General features: G+C 50.1%; 2 protein-coding genes across 3 annotated transcripts; both read left to right on the plus strand.

Annotated features, from left to right (window-relative positions):
* Positions 1-63: 63 nt before the first annotated feature.
* LOC118505987 (uncharacterized protein KIAA0930 homolog) lies at positions 64-10,752 on the plus strand. 2 transcript variants are annotated; one of them, XM_036042549.1, is made up of 7 exons: positions 64-893; positions 3,734-4,323; positions 4,389-4,567; positions 4,658-4,908; positions 6,087-7,820; positions 7,984-8,133; positions 9,892-10,752. In XM_036042549.1, the coding sequence occupies exons 1-7, from the start codon at positions 761-763 to the stop codon at positions 9,930-9,932; spliced, it is 3,078 nt and encodes a 1,025-aa protein (XP_035898442.1). In that variant the 5' UTR covers positions 64-760; the 3' UTR covers positions 9,933-10,752. The 2 variants fall into 2 exon arrangements, with proteins under 2 accessions (XP_035898442.1, XP_035898443.1); XM_036042550.1 differs by lacking the exon at positions 6,087-7,820 and having other exon boundaries at positions 67-893.
* Positions 10,753-10,891: 139 nt separating this feature from the next.
* Positions 10,892-15,710, plus strand: LOC118505989 (spondin-1). Its single transcript, XM_036042555.1, has 4 exons — positions 10,892-11,326; positions 12,005-12,396; positions 12,466-13,537; positions 14,972-15,710. Exons 1-4 carry the CDS (start codon positions 11,101-11,103, stop codon positions 15,634-15,636), a joined length of 2,355 nt encoding a protein of 784 aa, XP_035898448.1. The 5' UTR covers positions 10,892-11,100; the 3' UTR covers positions 15,637-15,710.
* Positions 15,711-15,714: the final 4 nt, after the last annotated feature.

A 15,714-nucleotide genomic window follows, 5' to 3' on the forward strand; every position in this document is an offset into this window, starting at 1 on the left:
GTAACGTGCCGTAACGCTGTCTGTCAGCTGTCAAATTGCGAATGTTTACAAAATGCACCTCACACAACCAGCACAAACAGAATCAGAACACAGTGGAACGCGGAAAGCGTACATACAAAGTTTTTTTTTTTGCGGTGTGCCTTGTGTGGGAGTCTTTTCCCGGCTCTCTATTTCCTAACTGGTCATTCGGCGGTGCCACAAAAACAGGGCATCCTGAAAATGACAGCCAAGTCCGTGAGTGGTTGTAATACTACAGAGAGCACACAATTGCGCAAGCGCGGCGAAAAGCAATCGCCCGAAGTGTGATGAACCAAAACACGACCGACCACCACATCTAAAGTCGGGGCTTTTCCAGAAGAGCCAGAAGCATAGCATAGTTCAGTTTAGCAGTGTGCCATTCCGGAAGTGAACCTAACGCTTAGTAGAGTTTAAGTTGAAGGGAGTTGAGTGAGTGTGTTTTTAATAGGAAAAATATCCATTCTAATCACGGTGTCCCGTGGTGTTGCTGGACTAAAAGCATCATCGTCACTGCGCGACACATCGAAACGATATGAATTGATGTGATTTGAAAAAACGATGGTCGTTTTTAGCAGCGGTAGATGAACACAGACACACACTTCCGGTGTCGCGTGTGACTAGGTAACTGCGACTGCCGCCGCCACCACTTGGTCTCGGTTGGCGTCTTGGCTGGGGTGGATCAATCTAGCATTTTGTGTCCCACACGTGCAACGCGGTGGACGACCAACGGCGAGCCTTCACAATGTCGGCCGGATCCGGTGGACTCGGTGGGACGGCCTCGGCCCTGCTGAAATCACCCCAGACGGCACTGCAGCTGCTGCTGGAGGAAATCAACTTCCAGCGTACGAAGGAGATGCGCCAGCTGCTGAAAGACGGTTAGTATAGCTAATTCTGCTCCAGTACAGCCATTTCATATTTAGCTTGCATTTTAATTCAACACGCCCCATGAGCCCAGTAAATGGGGGGGGGGGTCTGGAAAACCACTGCCCTGCTGTCATTATCGATTTTTCCAAAACGCGAACCATTCCAAACGTTCGCTCCCCCCCTGCCTGCTTTGATGAGTTCATTCGACGATAATAGGCGAATATGCGCACTTCTCGTGCTATATACTACGACCGATGGTGATGATGATGGTGTGTTCCAGCGACGACCCTACCTTCCATCGGTTGTTACGGTTGCTAGGATCTCTCGGTTGCCGAAGAACGAGCAGAAATGTCAGGACGCTTGCCCTTTTTTTTTTAACCTTGCTTACCGATTGTCAACAACAAAAACAACGTTGTTGGCCAAAGGAGAAGGAAAGAACGGGTTTTCTTCCAATCGTGTGCCGGTTTGCTACTTCTTCCCGGTATGTTATGCTGGTCCGCAAACATATCGATTCGCAATTTGGAATGCAATTTTTGCTGATCGCCTCTCCTCGCAGGATCCACCATCTCACCGGGTGGTACGGCGCACAGAATCTCATTAACGCGTGTAGGGCGAGAAATACTGTCGTTTGAATTCCATTATCCAAATGCTTCTGTTTGTGAGCGACATCTTATCGTCAGCCCGACGCTGTATCATATCATTGCATGATTCATGGGACTTGCTACGCGGAGAAGGTTATACTTAAGCTGGCAAAGAAAAGTAATGACAGAAAAACCCCCCAACGATGAGTGTTGTGCTGCCGTTTAAAGTAGGGGGAAAAATATTAAAAAATGAATGCAATATCCCGTCATTCCGGAACGCGACCAACGTACTGCTTGTTTGTTATTCACGGTCTAGTGAAGTTGAGTGATTGGCAGCAGAGCACTGCGTCTGTGTCGATTGACTCTGTTTGAAATACAAAGACAAGCACCTTACCTCAATGCGCTGAGATGGTGGTTCCATTATGCAAACAGGATAGGATGTAGATGAAAGGATCGATATTGCATTGACGATATAACCTTGTTCCTTTAAGACCTTCCCTTGTACGTTGGCGCATTATGGGGAGCTGTGTATAATGCGTTCTTACATCGCCCCTGGGGCTTATCAGTTAAGTGCGTCGTATCTCTCGGCGTCTTTATTTTGGCAGCGCCATTAATCATCTCCCCAGGGGTTTCGAGATGCACTTGTCTAGCACCAGCCTGCTGCTGCTGCAAAACATTTTGATTTTGATTTCTTGTTACCAGTTTTGGCTTTTAAACCGTATTACGTTAGCATATGCTATCGTTGTTCGCGCTTATAACAGACTAAACGTATTTCAAGTACGGGGGGAGTGTTGAGGCGATAGGTGTCCTTTAACCTTTGTTCAATTACGTCAGTGATGTCTGCAGCTGCGGATGTCCCAACCAAGGGCGGCATTTTTCCAAAGGATATTTTACGTAATACCTGTATTGTTGAGCAATTCCTTTTGTAAGCCTTTTTTTCTGAGATGAAACTGTGTTCCAGCTATTGAAGTCTGCCTGCTGTTGAAGACCATCTGATAAACCATAGTTAAAATATTAGGGTGGCAATAGCGTATTATTTTTTTACAAAAGCAGACTTTGCTACGGGTAAAATTAGATGAAAGAAAGCCAGAAATGGCAAGCCTAGACCTTTCGAGGTTGTAGTGCCAAGGAAGAAGAAGATGAAGAATTAAAAGGAAATATGAGATATTATATTCAGTGGTATTTAACATACATTTCCTAGGAATTTTGGATTTTTTAAAGGAATTTTAGCATAAAATGTGGAGCAGTGAATGCCTCCCCTTCCTTATAGATTTCATACATCACGTAAACCTGACATCATTTGAATTCGTGGATAACGTAAAGGTCAAAAGATAATTTGTGCTAAGATGCATGATGGTTCAGATGAGCTTAGTTCAATGACTTTCGGTGTTTCGGAGGCCGAACCGGCGGCTCCAACGGATCTCCCAAAGCTTACTTACTTACTTATTAGGCGCTACAACCGCTTTACGGTCTTGGCCTGCTGCAACAATCCTCGATACCGCTCACGGTTTAGCGCCGTCGACTGCCAATCCGTTATCCAGGCCGTTCTGGCGGACGCATCAATGCCATCACTACATTTCAATTTGTGCCTACCCCGCCTCCTCCGTCCGTGTGAACTGCCTAAAAGGACTTTACGGGCTGGGTCGTCCGGTGTCATTCTCATGACGTGACCAGCCCACCGAAGCCTGGCGAGTCTATTTCGATGCACGATGGTGAGATCATCGTAGCGGCTCCTCCATTGTTCTTCCACAAATACAGGGCCAAAAATCCTTCTGAGCATCTTCCTCTCGAACGCGGCTAAGAGGGTTTCGTTAGTTGCGGACAGAGTCCATGTCTCAGAGGCGTATGTGAGTACTGGGACTATAAATACACTGTACAGTCCCAGCTTCGTCCGTCGCGTCAGGTATAGTCCCCAAGCAATCTTGTCTAAAACAGGTCTTCTTCACCAGATAAGAGCTCCCTCTGCAGATGGAAATACGTGGATGAGGAAAACAATTGCTTACAGCGGTCTGAAGACACTGTAACACAAACAAACTGCTATTGGTGTGTATTGGTGTGTATTGGTGTGTGCGGCTATCAGACAGGGAAACATGGTCCTTGTTTTTGCCGGGGTGCTGTTGGCACCCCGGCAAAACAATGGTCATCCTCAACGCTTTCCTAAGCGTCTAGTACTATGTTGTTGACTTAAAGTAGTCACACGTTTTGCTAGGGTTGTGTTGATTTGTTTGATGTGAGACTAACTCGGCGCTTCCCGCCATCTTCCTTTCCAGATGGTGGCTTCGTCGTCCTGCAGGGCACCACCTACTGGACGGACCTGTTCGTGCGCCACTTTCTCTTCCAATCGGAACCGGAGCACAGCATCGACTGCGACGATCTGCTGTTTTTCGTGCGCAAAAAGCACATCAAAGGTTCGTCCCGCGCGATGCCCCGGTACGAGACGGAGATCGAGGTGTTCCGGAAGGATTCGCGCAAACTGCCGATCGGCGATCCGGACGTCGACTGGGAGGAAACGGTTTACCTCAACCTGGTGATCCACCAGTTCAACTACACGCTCACACTGGCCATCTGCACGCGCACCTCGCCGAAGGAGCTGCAGGTGTTGCGGCGCCACTCGCAGAAGGTGTACGCGTCCCCGAGCCGCCGAAAGATGGACACCAAGGGTGACAGCGAGGAGATCACCTACCCGCACATCTGCTTCATGGTGGACAACTTCGACGAGGTGTTCCACGACATTCTGGTGCGCGACGGTGAGATGGTGTGCGTCGAGCTGGTAGCCACCGATCGGGACGGCAGCGTGCAGGGCGTCATCTTTCTCGGTTCGATCCGGTACGATGCGCTGAAGAAGGTGTACGACGCACGGGTAGGTCGACCGATCGGCGCCTTTTCGCCGAAAGCCACTAATCGAAAAACTGTCCGTTCTTGCAGCAATCTAGTCTCGGTTCGAAAGTCGCACAACGAATGTCGTTCGGATTGTTTAGCTCCGGTGGTCCGCAGACACGGTGCGAGTTTGTACGCATGAAGGGTCCACAGGGCAAAGGGCACGCGGAGATGGCGGTCACGAAACCGAAAGGATCGGGTGTCGAAACACCTACCAGCGAGCCTGGGTAAGCAGTGGAAACGAAAGCTCCCATATTAGCTCCCATACATTCATCACTAATGATACATTACTCCCTATCGTCTCCCACCATTTTCAGGTTCTGTGCCACTGACATGTGGGACTCGGAATGGGAGGAAGACTGCGAGGAGTACTACAACTATCGGCACCAGCGTCGGCTCAGCGATCCGAGCGCCAATCTGAACAACTTTAGCCGCTACGGCTGGCGTACGAAACACCCCGGCGATCCCGGCTCGTCGTACGGTGGTTCGAAGGCACGCTCCGAAAACGAAGGGCTAGACTGTCTAGCGAACGAAGTGTCCGAGATCGAGGCAGGCGATTTGCGTGACGGTAAGACGAATCGCACACTATCACTCGCCATCACGACCATGTACAGAAACGCTTTCTTCATATGCAAACGATTCGTTGGTTTTTTCGTTGCTGCTGCTGACCGTTGTTTGTTTTTCTATGCCCCGAGTTCCATTCATAACTGTGGCCTGGTTGTTGGGTTTGGCACCTGCTAAGAAATTGGCGTTCCTAACGCTTTAACTATGCCCAAGAATCACGCTCGCTTTATGCATCATACTCACTCGTTTTCACCCTCTGAAATCTTCTATCCGTCCCTGAGCTGTCCCCCGTATCTGCATGCCGCATGTGTATTCGACCGTAACCGTCTTTTGCTTTAAATCAATCGCATTCGTATTAACTTCAGACCGTGTGTGTGTGTGTGTGTGTGATTGTGTGAGTGAGTAGGATGCTGAGCTTGCACTTTAACATTACTCTAATCTTTATTCGAACCGGTGGGGAAGCAGGACGATCGCGCTTAACCTCAAAATTTGGGAAAAAGAGAAGAAATACCATATCCTCCAAATTTAAATTATCTCCCCCTACCTCCTATATGCCCTTCCACCAACGGGCTAGCCTTTCCCCGGTCCCTCTCCCAGTCGTGTGAATTGTTGTGTTTCATTTTCAATAGGCAAATCGGTTTCCCCCCCCCCCCCTTCCTCCCCTCTCACCTTTCTCATCCTTCGCCCTGCCGCCGCTGCCGCCGCTCTCTAAAGTAGTGTTCCCCTTTTCTATCTCCAACTACTCGCTAGTGTGAGCCTTGCTGTTAACACAGAAAAGAAAACTCCCTCCATCCCTCTAGCAGCGTTTATATAATACCGTAGTCAAAGTGGGAAGCGGCCAAAGGACGGAAGCAGGCCCTGCTAGTTCGTTTCCGCCACTTGGTGTGCTTCCGTTGGTTTTTTTGTTGGATATCCTCTTTTGAATCGTACCCTTTCGCCAAAACCACCACCATCACATCCTTGTTGGTTTTGCTTATAATTTTCTCTCTCTCTCTCTCTTTCTCTCTCTCTCTCTCTCTATTTATCTCTTTCTCTTATGAACACACAAACCCGCACACACGCAATGTACGCGCGCACATTTTCCTTCGCATCGGAAAATGTGTTGCCGTGGAGGTTTGTTTCCCGCGCCACCACCTTTTGTGTGTGTGGACATTTTCGGTCTTGTTCACCAACCAATCCCAGATCGTCCTGCTTCCTCGTCCGCCAGCGTATTGGACACGAGCCGCCCACCGGTCCAAGAACGGAAGGGTGGTGGTGGCGGTGGTGGGCTAGTGGATGGCGATGGCGACCCACCGATAGTAGTGCGGCACGATCGGTGTGCCTTTACGAAAACGTCCACCGAGCGCGTTGATCTGCTGGCGGGACCCTCGCCGCCGAAAGGTGTCAGCAAGATTGGATGCTGCAGTTGCTTCGGTAATCGAAAGCGCTGGTCCGATGTGGAGTCGGTCCAGATGTCGGACGTGTACACACCGTGTCCGCAGTGTGGTACCACCACCGAGCGGGAGGAGGAAGAGGCGGATGCTAGCGAATCGGACCGTAAGCGACTCGCGTCGCTCGAACTGCACGATTCTCCGGCCTGTTTGGCCACGGTTTCTAGGGGCCGTTCGCCGCTGCTGAAGCATCGCAACGTGCTGATCGTGGAAAGTGAGCTAGAGTTTGCGGGCGGTGCCAAGGTGCGCCCGAGCACGCCAACGGACAAGGGAACGGTGAAGAAGAAACCGTCGCCGGAAGCGTACGGCACGGTGAAGAGGCGGGAAAACGGTTCGAAGGGGACGCAAAGCCCCAAGAAGCGGCTCAGCACACCGGTGTTTCGGTCGAAGCGTGGCAGCAGTACGGAGGCGGTACAGCATTCCGATACGGCCGGCAACAGATCAAACGTAAAAGCAAAGGCCACCACCACCAATGCGATCAACAACAACACCGGGATGAACAGACGATCCGCTCCTCCGTCGACCGCTACCGAAGCGACGGAAGCGACCGAAGAGTACGAGATGGCGGACGATGCCGTCTCGCTGAACGGTGGCGGTGGTGATCTGTCGGTCGATGGGGAATCGCCGGCCGGTGCGATCATTGATACGAAGCAGCGCATCCGGGTGAACGGTCGCGAAGAGTTCCCGGCCGAACGGAACAACGGGACGTCGAACGGAAATGGGAATCATCACGGTGGGGTAAAGCAACACACCCCGCCACCGGTAACGGTGGCCAACATCAAGGAGCATCGTGAGCGACGAACGTCGAACGGTCGCCCATCCGGCAATGGTTCGTCGGCAACGGTCGGCAGCAGTGGTCGCTTTTCGTTGATCTACCGTAGAAGCAAGTCGTCCTCTGCCAGCCCCGTGGTTGGGGCTAAAAAGGATGATAAGAAAGCGAAACCTTCGATCGTGTCCGAAGCACGGGGAAAAATAGGTGTGGCGGATGCGAAGACGAGCGTTGAAATGCCACCCACCCAACCGGAAGTAGAACCACCCGAGCCAGCGAAACAAACCGAGCTAGAGCAAGCGAACAAACCAGACACGGTGGTGGTACTGGAGCGGGACATTAACGGCAATCCGGATGAGACGGCGGCCAAGACTAACGCGACGGAGCACCACACCGACACGACGACCGAGGAGAACGAGCTGAGCAATCGTGCCATATGGGCGGCTCTGAAGGAATTGCGCGCCAAGAAGGAATGCTCCACGCTGCCGAAGGTGAAGAAACCCAGCTACAACAGCTTTTACGCGCGGCCAACAATCCTTGGCAGTGAAGGGGGTTGCGGTGGGACGGTACCGGCAGGCGGAAGTACGGTGGGACCAGCGACAGCGGCCGGCGGTGCTGCGAATACGATTCCGAGACGCCGTACGCCGGATGGCACCAACATCTACTACTTGTGCGATTACCACCCGAAACGGCATCAGCACGGCACGGGGGAAAAAGGTTTGAATTTGAAGCGAGCTTTGGTTTTCAATGTGCTTTGTTTGAGATGTTGTCAGTTTTGGTTTTGTCCTCCGGAGGGATAGAGAAACCGAGTGCCGAACACGAACGTGACACACCGATGGTAATTCAATGCTGTTTTGTCCATATTTTCTTACACTTGTAGAGCTTGACGACGGCGCCTACAATCCGCTCTGGACAACGAAAGGATTCACGCAAACGTTCCACTTCTGGAAGGAGAACCGCCGCCAGCAGTCAACGCCATTGAACGCCTTTCTCACCTACGTCACGTTGCCGTGGTGGAGTATAGCGAAAGGTAAGAACAAATGTAGGATTTAGCTAAGGAGTAGAAGTGGGCTCTCAAGATGCACAGTGTAATGCGTACAGGGCGAGATGGGACAAAATAATTTAATTTAAACTTACTTTTAGTTTTATATACAAAATTATTTAAATCATTCTCATTTGGCGTTGTGAAATGTAGTAATAATTTTTTGTATAATTTTCTATAAATTTTGAGCTCAAATTATTAGCTCATAAAAGCGTCCATTTTTAGTGCAGGTTTCTTAGATGAAATTGCAAATAGGGCTAGTTGATATGGAAACGTGTTCTCCCAAGCGCACGGGTAAGTGCGTACAATATCAACGGCCTACTGTAACCATATAATCTGAGGACATTACAATAAAAGGTATTTGATTTCCCTGCCATACGAAGCCGTTTCCATATCAACTATTTCATCTAAGGAGCCTGTCAACTGGAAAACCAATTAACTATTCGGTAAAAGACTCGCGAAGGCCCCCCCTCTCCCTGACAAAATTTGTTAGGCACTGTAGGATTTACGCCTGAATGTATGCAATCCGCAGTACACGTTGCGAAGGCTTCACAGTGTGCTTTCAGTGTGGTCAAAAATGGTTGAATAAAGTCGAATAAAATATTGCTTGTTATTCGATTCAATCCCCCTCCCTCTATCCTGACCATTCATATTGGCTTACAGGAGCTACGTAATAATTTTTGGTCACGCTAGGAATGACCAATCGGGTTGATTCGATGGTTCGATTGGTTTGGATTGGTTCGATGGATGCTTGTTAACGTGCATAGATAGTCAGAAATGGAGGAAAAATAACATTTTAAATCACTTCTTACAATGCATATTATCATGTTCTACTCGCTGTCCAGTAACAGTATTCAGGAACAATGCACAATGTTTATATCAAGCGAGTTATGACCCTACAAAAATCCCACTGTGCAATAAAAATGACAGGCCACAGTGCTGCACACAAAAGATGATAGGGCGGGCCTTCTCGAGTCTTTTACCAACTATTCTTTTCGGCTAAAGCCTGAATAGATGCGCACCCCCCCCCCCCCCCCCCCCCCCAACCACGGCGCTCACTTTTTGCTACTGAGTTACCTTAAATTTGGGGAAAAGTTAAGCAAAAATGTGAGAAATCGTTGTAATAATTATTTATTATAATTAAAAATAATAAATAATTAAATACTTACAGTAAAAAGTCTGAAAAATATACCCTTTTGGGTAATTCAGTTGCAAAAATGAGTGTCCGTGAGTGGGGGGCATCTATTCAGACTTTAGCCTTCTTTTCATTAAGTTTTGAATATGAATTCTTTTTATAGATACTAAAAATTACTATTTCATCTAGTTTTTGGAACGTTTTAGCAAGTATATAAACTATTCAGCTAAAACACACTTATATACATAATTGATCATTGTTTTACTATTGAATATATTATAAAAATATATACTTACTATAATAAGTATTAAGTAAAAATATAGTTGATCGTATTAAAAAGCATTGTAAAAGTTGATGAAAAATTATAAAATGTCTAATGCATACTTTAACAAGCTTTCTGCATGACAACCTGTAATAACTTTTAATACATTTTATTTATATAATTAACGGTTAGTTTAAAAATTCCTTTTATGTCCTAAATGGTCCTGCACACATTTCACCGTGATTTTCCACACAACTTGTGGGTCTATTCTACTTATTTGCCTTAGTCTACTCCTGTGGGTCTATTCTAAATGGTTGTCTCAAACGTTTGCTTTCTTTTTCTCTTACAGATCTTTTAGACCACCGGGAGCAACCGATCCTAACGTTTTAAGCAGCACACGAGGAATTGGAACGATAAAACAAAAACCAGGTTGCGACATCTCAGGACACCTCATTAACCACACACACACACACTGTTCGCTCGCCGCTGTTCGATCGAGTACAATCGGCTGGTGGGCGGGGCAAACGATCAAACGAAGAATCGAAGAAACGACTGGTACTGTCCAACAACATAAGCTTAAGTTTTTGCTTAACTTTTTAGGTTAACAATTTTGGGTGATTCTCCGGTGGTAGAGTTCAGTTTTAAATTCTTTCGATGCATCTCGATCTCTATTCCCCTGTCACTCTCTCACTCTAGTCAACAAATCGGGGAAAGCTCCCGAGTGGACAAACATTCCGGTAAAGGCAAATACGTTTTGTGATAATATAATAGATGCATCTTCTTCTGATCATTCTTTCCCATTTGCTTCCAATTTGAAGGCAATATTGCTTCTGCCATACCGGCACAACTTGGAAGAAGGGCATTTGGTTTTTGGAACAGAATTAGCTAGGGATAGGTACGAATGAAACAAAAAGAAAGGAGCAGAAAGCTTCGAACAGTATCTTCGAATCTCAGATCACCACTAGAAACACGCGTGTACGTGTGCTTGCATTTCTCATTTATAGTAGGACTTAAGTTTCTGTGCCGGCATGGAATTGAGCTACGAGTTTTAGGTTAAACTGAGAGAGCAGAGATCTTCTATTTTTTTTAGAATTAATTTTTAAACCCTACGAAAGGAAGCGACACTGTTTTGAGGTAACGAAGCGGACGAAGGGGACGTTTTTGTGGGTACGAACGAGAATAAATATAAAAAGATATTTGCAAAAAAAAACGAAAACTTTGTATTGGTTTCTATTTTCATCTCCTGAGCACCAGCGATCGAACTACCTACGTACAGGGAGGGTAAGCGTACTTGCTGATAATCCGAAGCTCGTTGGAACGGAAGGGACACCAGCCGAATGCAGGCTGATCGCGGCTCAGTCGCTAATCAGCAGCCCTAGCGCTCGCAGTGAAGATCGCGGGACCCCGTCATACGCATTACAGTGCTCCGGGTGGTAATCAGTGCAGTAATCAGTGTAAAACAAAACACACTCCACAGTACAGTACGTGTGGTGGGGAAGCAAATCGACCAGAACTGATAAGCGCCGGAAAGGCGAAAGTCTGTCTCGGAGGAGGAAGCATGGTTCGCTCCGGACGGGGACGACGATCGTCCCTACTGTCGATCGCTTCCGTACTGCTGCTAGCGTTGCTTCCACTAGCGCTGGTGAATGTGGCCGAAAGTTGCAGCAAAACTCCGATTGTCGATGGAAGACCCATCGGCACGGTAAAACAACCGGGTGACAATGGGTACCGGCTGGCCATCCGGGACGATCCGAAAGGATACGAGCCGGGCAAGATCTACAACCGTAAGTTAGTCATCGCACGGTAAACGCAGGCGGACGTACGGCGAGAAATGCAATTTCGTCATCGTGTCGGTTGTTGTTTGTTCTAATTATGGTTGATGAAACATGCGCGCACGCTACATGCAGCATGCGTTCGGTGGACGTGGACCGCGAGGAACGAACTAGCTCATCGCTGATAATTTTGCTTTCCGCGCAACAAGATCCGTTGTGCGAGGGAATGAGCCCGATCGTCCGATGGAATGAGGGTTGTTGAGGCCAAAGTTTAGTTGTAAGGCGAGGAGTTTTAAAGGAGTTAAATTCGCTTATTTAAATTGGCAAAATTACTTTAGACAATCTTCAATCGAATCAAACGCCACATCCAAGCTCGACATAGTAGAGATGAATAGAGATTCTTGGTAAAATCTCAATCGAAGTAACCTGCGGTCCCGGCCTACTTATCTCCAAGGCGTTGAACAACCCAAAAACGCCCAAGAATATTTATTTGCTAGAGCGTTACGGTCAAGGTCTTTGTAGAAACTAGTATACGATTTTAACACTCACCTGCGTTCGTCCGGAGGTCCGCTTGTTGTTTTGCTTTGTGTTCTTCAGATTATTCCTCTCTCTCAACATCCATCACTCACCATTCGCACCACTCACTGAACCGACTCACGGTTACACTTGTCTGTCCCCCCCCTCCGACAGTATTTATCGTCGGATCGCGTACCCACGCCAAACTGCAGCAATTCACGCACTTTACACTCGTGGCACACGCACGCAACGGTGGCAAGACGTACATTGCTGGTCCGCGCCGGGTCGGTCGGTTTCAGCTGTTCAGCGACGCGCTCACCAAGTTCCACGATCAGTGCGTCAACACGGTAACGCAGGCCGACGACTTCCCGAAGTCGGAGGTGCAGGTGATGTGGGTAGCGCCCCCGACCGGTTCCGGCTGCGTCAGCATCTCCGCCATGGTGTACGAAACCGACCAGCAGTGGTTCGCGGACGACGGTGCGCTGACGAGGGTGCTGTGCGAGCAGCAGCCAGTTCCGCGCCTGCAGAAAGGAGAGTGTTGTGCCTGCGACGAGGCAAAGTACAGTGTAAGAATGGGCTCAGCCCCAATGGTCCGTCCCTTTCGCTAGTTCCCACTAACCTACCGTTCGCTTTAGTTTACCTTCGAAGGTATCTGGTCGAACGAGACGCACCCGAAGGACTATCCGTTCGCGATCTGGTTGACACACTTTTCCGACGTGATCGGTGCGTCGCACGATACGAACTTTTCCTTCTGGGGCGAGCAGCACATCGCTACCGACGGGTTCCGTATGCTTGCCGAGTGGGGCTCGGTACGGCTGCTGGAGCAGGAGCTGCGTGCGAAGGGGTCCCGGCTGCGGACGCTGATCAAGGCGGCCGGGCTGTGGTATCCGCGCGTTAACGCCAACACCACCTCCAACTTCCGCGTCGACCGGAAGCATCACAAGATTTCGCTCGCCTCCATGTTCGGCCCGTCCCCGGACTGGGTTGTCGGGGTGAGCGGGCTGGACCTTTGCCGGGCGGACTGCACCTGGACGGAGACGCTGGACGTCGACCTATACCCATGGGACGCCGGTACGGACAGTGGCATTAGCTACATGTCGGCCAACGCGGAAACACAGCCCCGCGAACGGATGCACCGCATTACCACCCTCTACCCGGAGGATCCTCGCGCACCGTTCTACAATCCGCAGTCGGCGGACATGACGCCGCTCGCTCGGCTGTACATACGCCGGGACAGGGTGGTTGCGCGCAGCTGCGACGAGCAGTTCCTGCAGGCCCAGGTACTGGAGCTGGCGGAGAACACGGAGGAGGAAACGCGCGCCGAGTGTGCGACCACCGCGTACACCGACTGGACGCCGTGCTCGGTAACGTGCGGCAAGGGTATCCGGATGCGCACCCGCGAGTATCTGCAGCCGGACGTGGCCGCTGGTGCGCGCTGCAATCGGCAGCTGATCGGGAAGGAGATGTGTGTCGCCGACGTGGCCGAATGTGAGGAGAGCGGTGGTGATGATGCGGCGGCTAGCGGGGAAGACGTGGGACAGTTGGCGGCGAGCGTGGACGAGGCGGGTGAGGGTATTGGCGTTTGCCGGACGACACGCTGGAGCGAGTGGTCCGAGTGTTCGGCTAGCTGCGGTATCGGAGTGACGATGCGGACGCGCACATTCGTCGAGCATATGGGGCGCAAAAAGTGTCCCCACATCAGTGTCGGTAAGTAGGGAGGGACCTTGGGAGATGGCTCAACAAGAGCGCTAGAACTTAAAGTTATAAAAAGCAACAACAACAAGTCTACAGAATTGATAGATGAGGTCTGAACTGTTTTAGTCTGTGAACCTGTTAGGTCATTACCTGCCATTTCTGGCTTACTAAACTTATTGTTACCGCATAGTTGGATAGTCAGTCCTCACTATGGGGGAACGGCCCAGATGAGACTTGAACTCCGGTCCTGCCGTGTGAAGACCGGCGCCGCAGTCGCATCTACCACCTGCGCCTGGCCTGGACCCGGGCCGTTTCTGATTAATGATCTACTAATCGAACGGCTATTCGAATCGAATTGGGGCGTTCCGGTCCGGTCTTCACACGGGGCAGGACCGGGGTTCAAATCCCATCCAGACCACCTCCCCGTACGCGCAGGGCTGACTACTTTGCTATGGGTGAAAACCAAGTCACAGAAAGCCAGAAATGGCAGGCCGAGACCTCTCGAGGTTGTAGTGCCAAGGAAGAGAAGAAAAGCATCGAGCGGCTACTACAGTCAACGGGGGCAGTATGAAACATGAACTGGATATAGGTCGTCCGCATCGTCGAATCAATGATACTGAGCAAATGTTCCTAGGAGCTAATAAAGCTCTTGCGGTACGGACCAATTTGAACAAGAAATATCGGATTCTGACGAATGTCGGAAGTTTTAAATTCAAAAAGCCTTTACCAAATATCTTCAAAATACTTACGTCTTTATCCAGCGCCATAAACGCTTGGCCGTCTTGGTCTGCAGCAGGAATCCTTTTTAATAATCGTTGTCGACTTGCAATTAGTGATGGGTCGTAAGACACTTTTTCCATGGATCGATCCGGAGACGAGTTCGTTCCGAAAGGAATCGAGTTCGACCCATGGGTGCAGTGAGTTCGACTCTTGTGTTCGACCAGTTTAGTCTAAGCCATGGGTCGTCGCAAAATCCCTACGGATCGATCCAGACTAGTTGCTCCCACAGGTCGACCCGATCTCGCCGGAATTAGGAATACGACCCGAACGATTCCGGGTCGCTGAAGGATGGCTCCGACCCAGTAGGTTCGGGTCGTCCCGCCCATCACTACTGACAATCTGTTACATCGGGGTTTCAGGAGGAGTCATCGATGTCATCATTATTATCTGGGCCTAGTACGCTTCATCTCTAACGATAAGACTTAAAGGCCTTTCGAACACAACTTGGAGGGTTCGTTCCGTTTTCCGTCGAGTCCTTGTTTCAGAGGCGTATGCCTGAGCTTGGGCTATACATGGTCTATACTGTCCCAACTTCGTTCGTCGGCGAAGTTTCTTCAGGTTATTGGCTCTAAGCTCTACAGCTCCACATCCATGGTGTTGATGCTGCCACAGGATATAAAGTAACGTGTTGGTTCTCCATTCCACATATCCATCTTCCATTTCCAGTGGAAAAACAAAAATGCATGCGACCGGACTGTTCCATTACCGACATGGAAGCACCAGACCCGCTCTGCCCGGTCACCGCCTGGAGCGATTGGAGTCCGTGCAGTGCGACGTGCGGCAAGGGCGTACAGATTCGCACCCGGCTGCTGCTGCTCGTGCCCGAGGAGCACGAGCGCTGCCACAACCGCATCGAGCTGAACCAGCAGCGCCCGTGCACGGAAAAGGCGGACTGCCTGTACGACACGTTCACCGCGCAGGAGATCTGCTCACAGCCACCGGAAACGGGCCCCTGTCGTGGTCGGTACCAGCGGTACGCGTACGACACCACCCAACGCACGTGCGTCCCGTTCTACTACGGTGGTTGCCGTGGCAACAGGAACAATTTCCTCACATCCGACGATTGCATGAACACGTGCACGAAGACACGGTTGGGTGAGGTCGCTACCGCCGAGCGCACGACGACGACGACGACGACGGACCCGTTCGAGGAACTTCCCGTCGACTGTGTGCTGTCCGATTGGTCGGAATGGACACCCTGCTCGGTTACCTGCGGTACGGGCCGTTCGGAGCGCGTTCGATCGATTGTAACACAGCCCCGCAATGGTGGACAACCGTGCCCACCGCGCATCGTCAAGCGCCGCAAATGTACCGGCCCACCGTGCAATTAACGGACACACACGCACAGCTGTTTGTTCGCCTGTTGAGTTGCAAATAAAGTGCGCACATCTGTGCTTCATTAGAATTCG

Source organism: Anopheles stephensi, chromosome 2 (genome assembly GCF_013141755.1).
Source record: "Anopheles stephensi strain Indian chromosome 2, UCI_ANSTEP_V1.0, whole genome shotgun sequence".
NCBI lineage: Eukaryota > Metazoa > Arthropoda > Insecta > Diptera > Culicidae > Anopheles > Anopheles stephensi.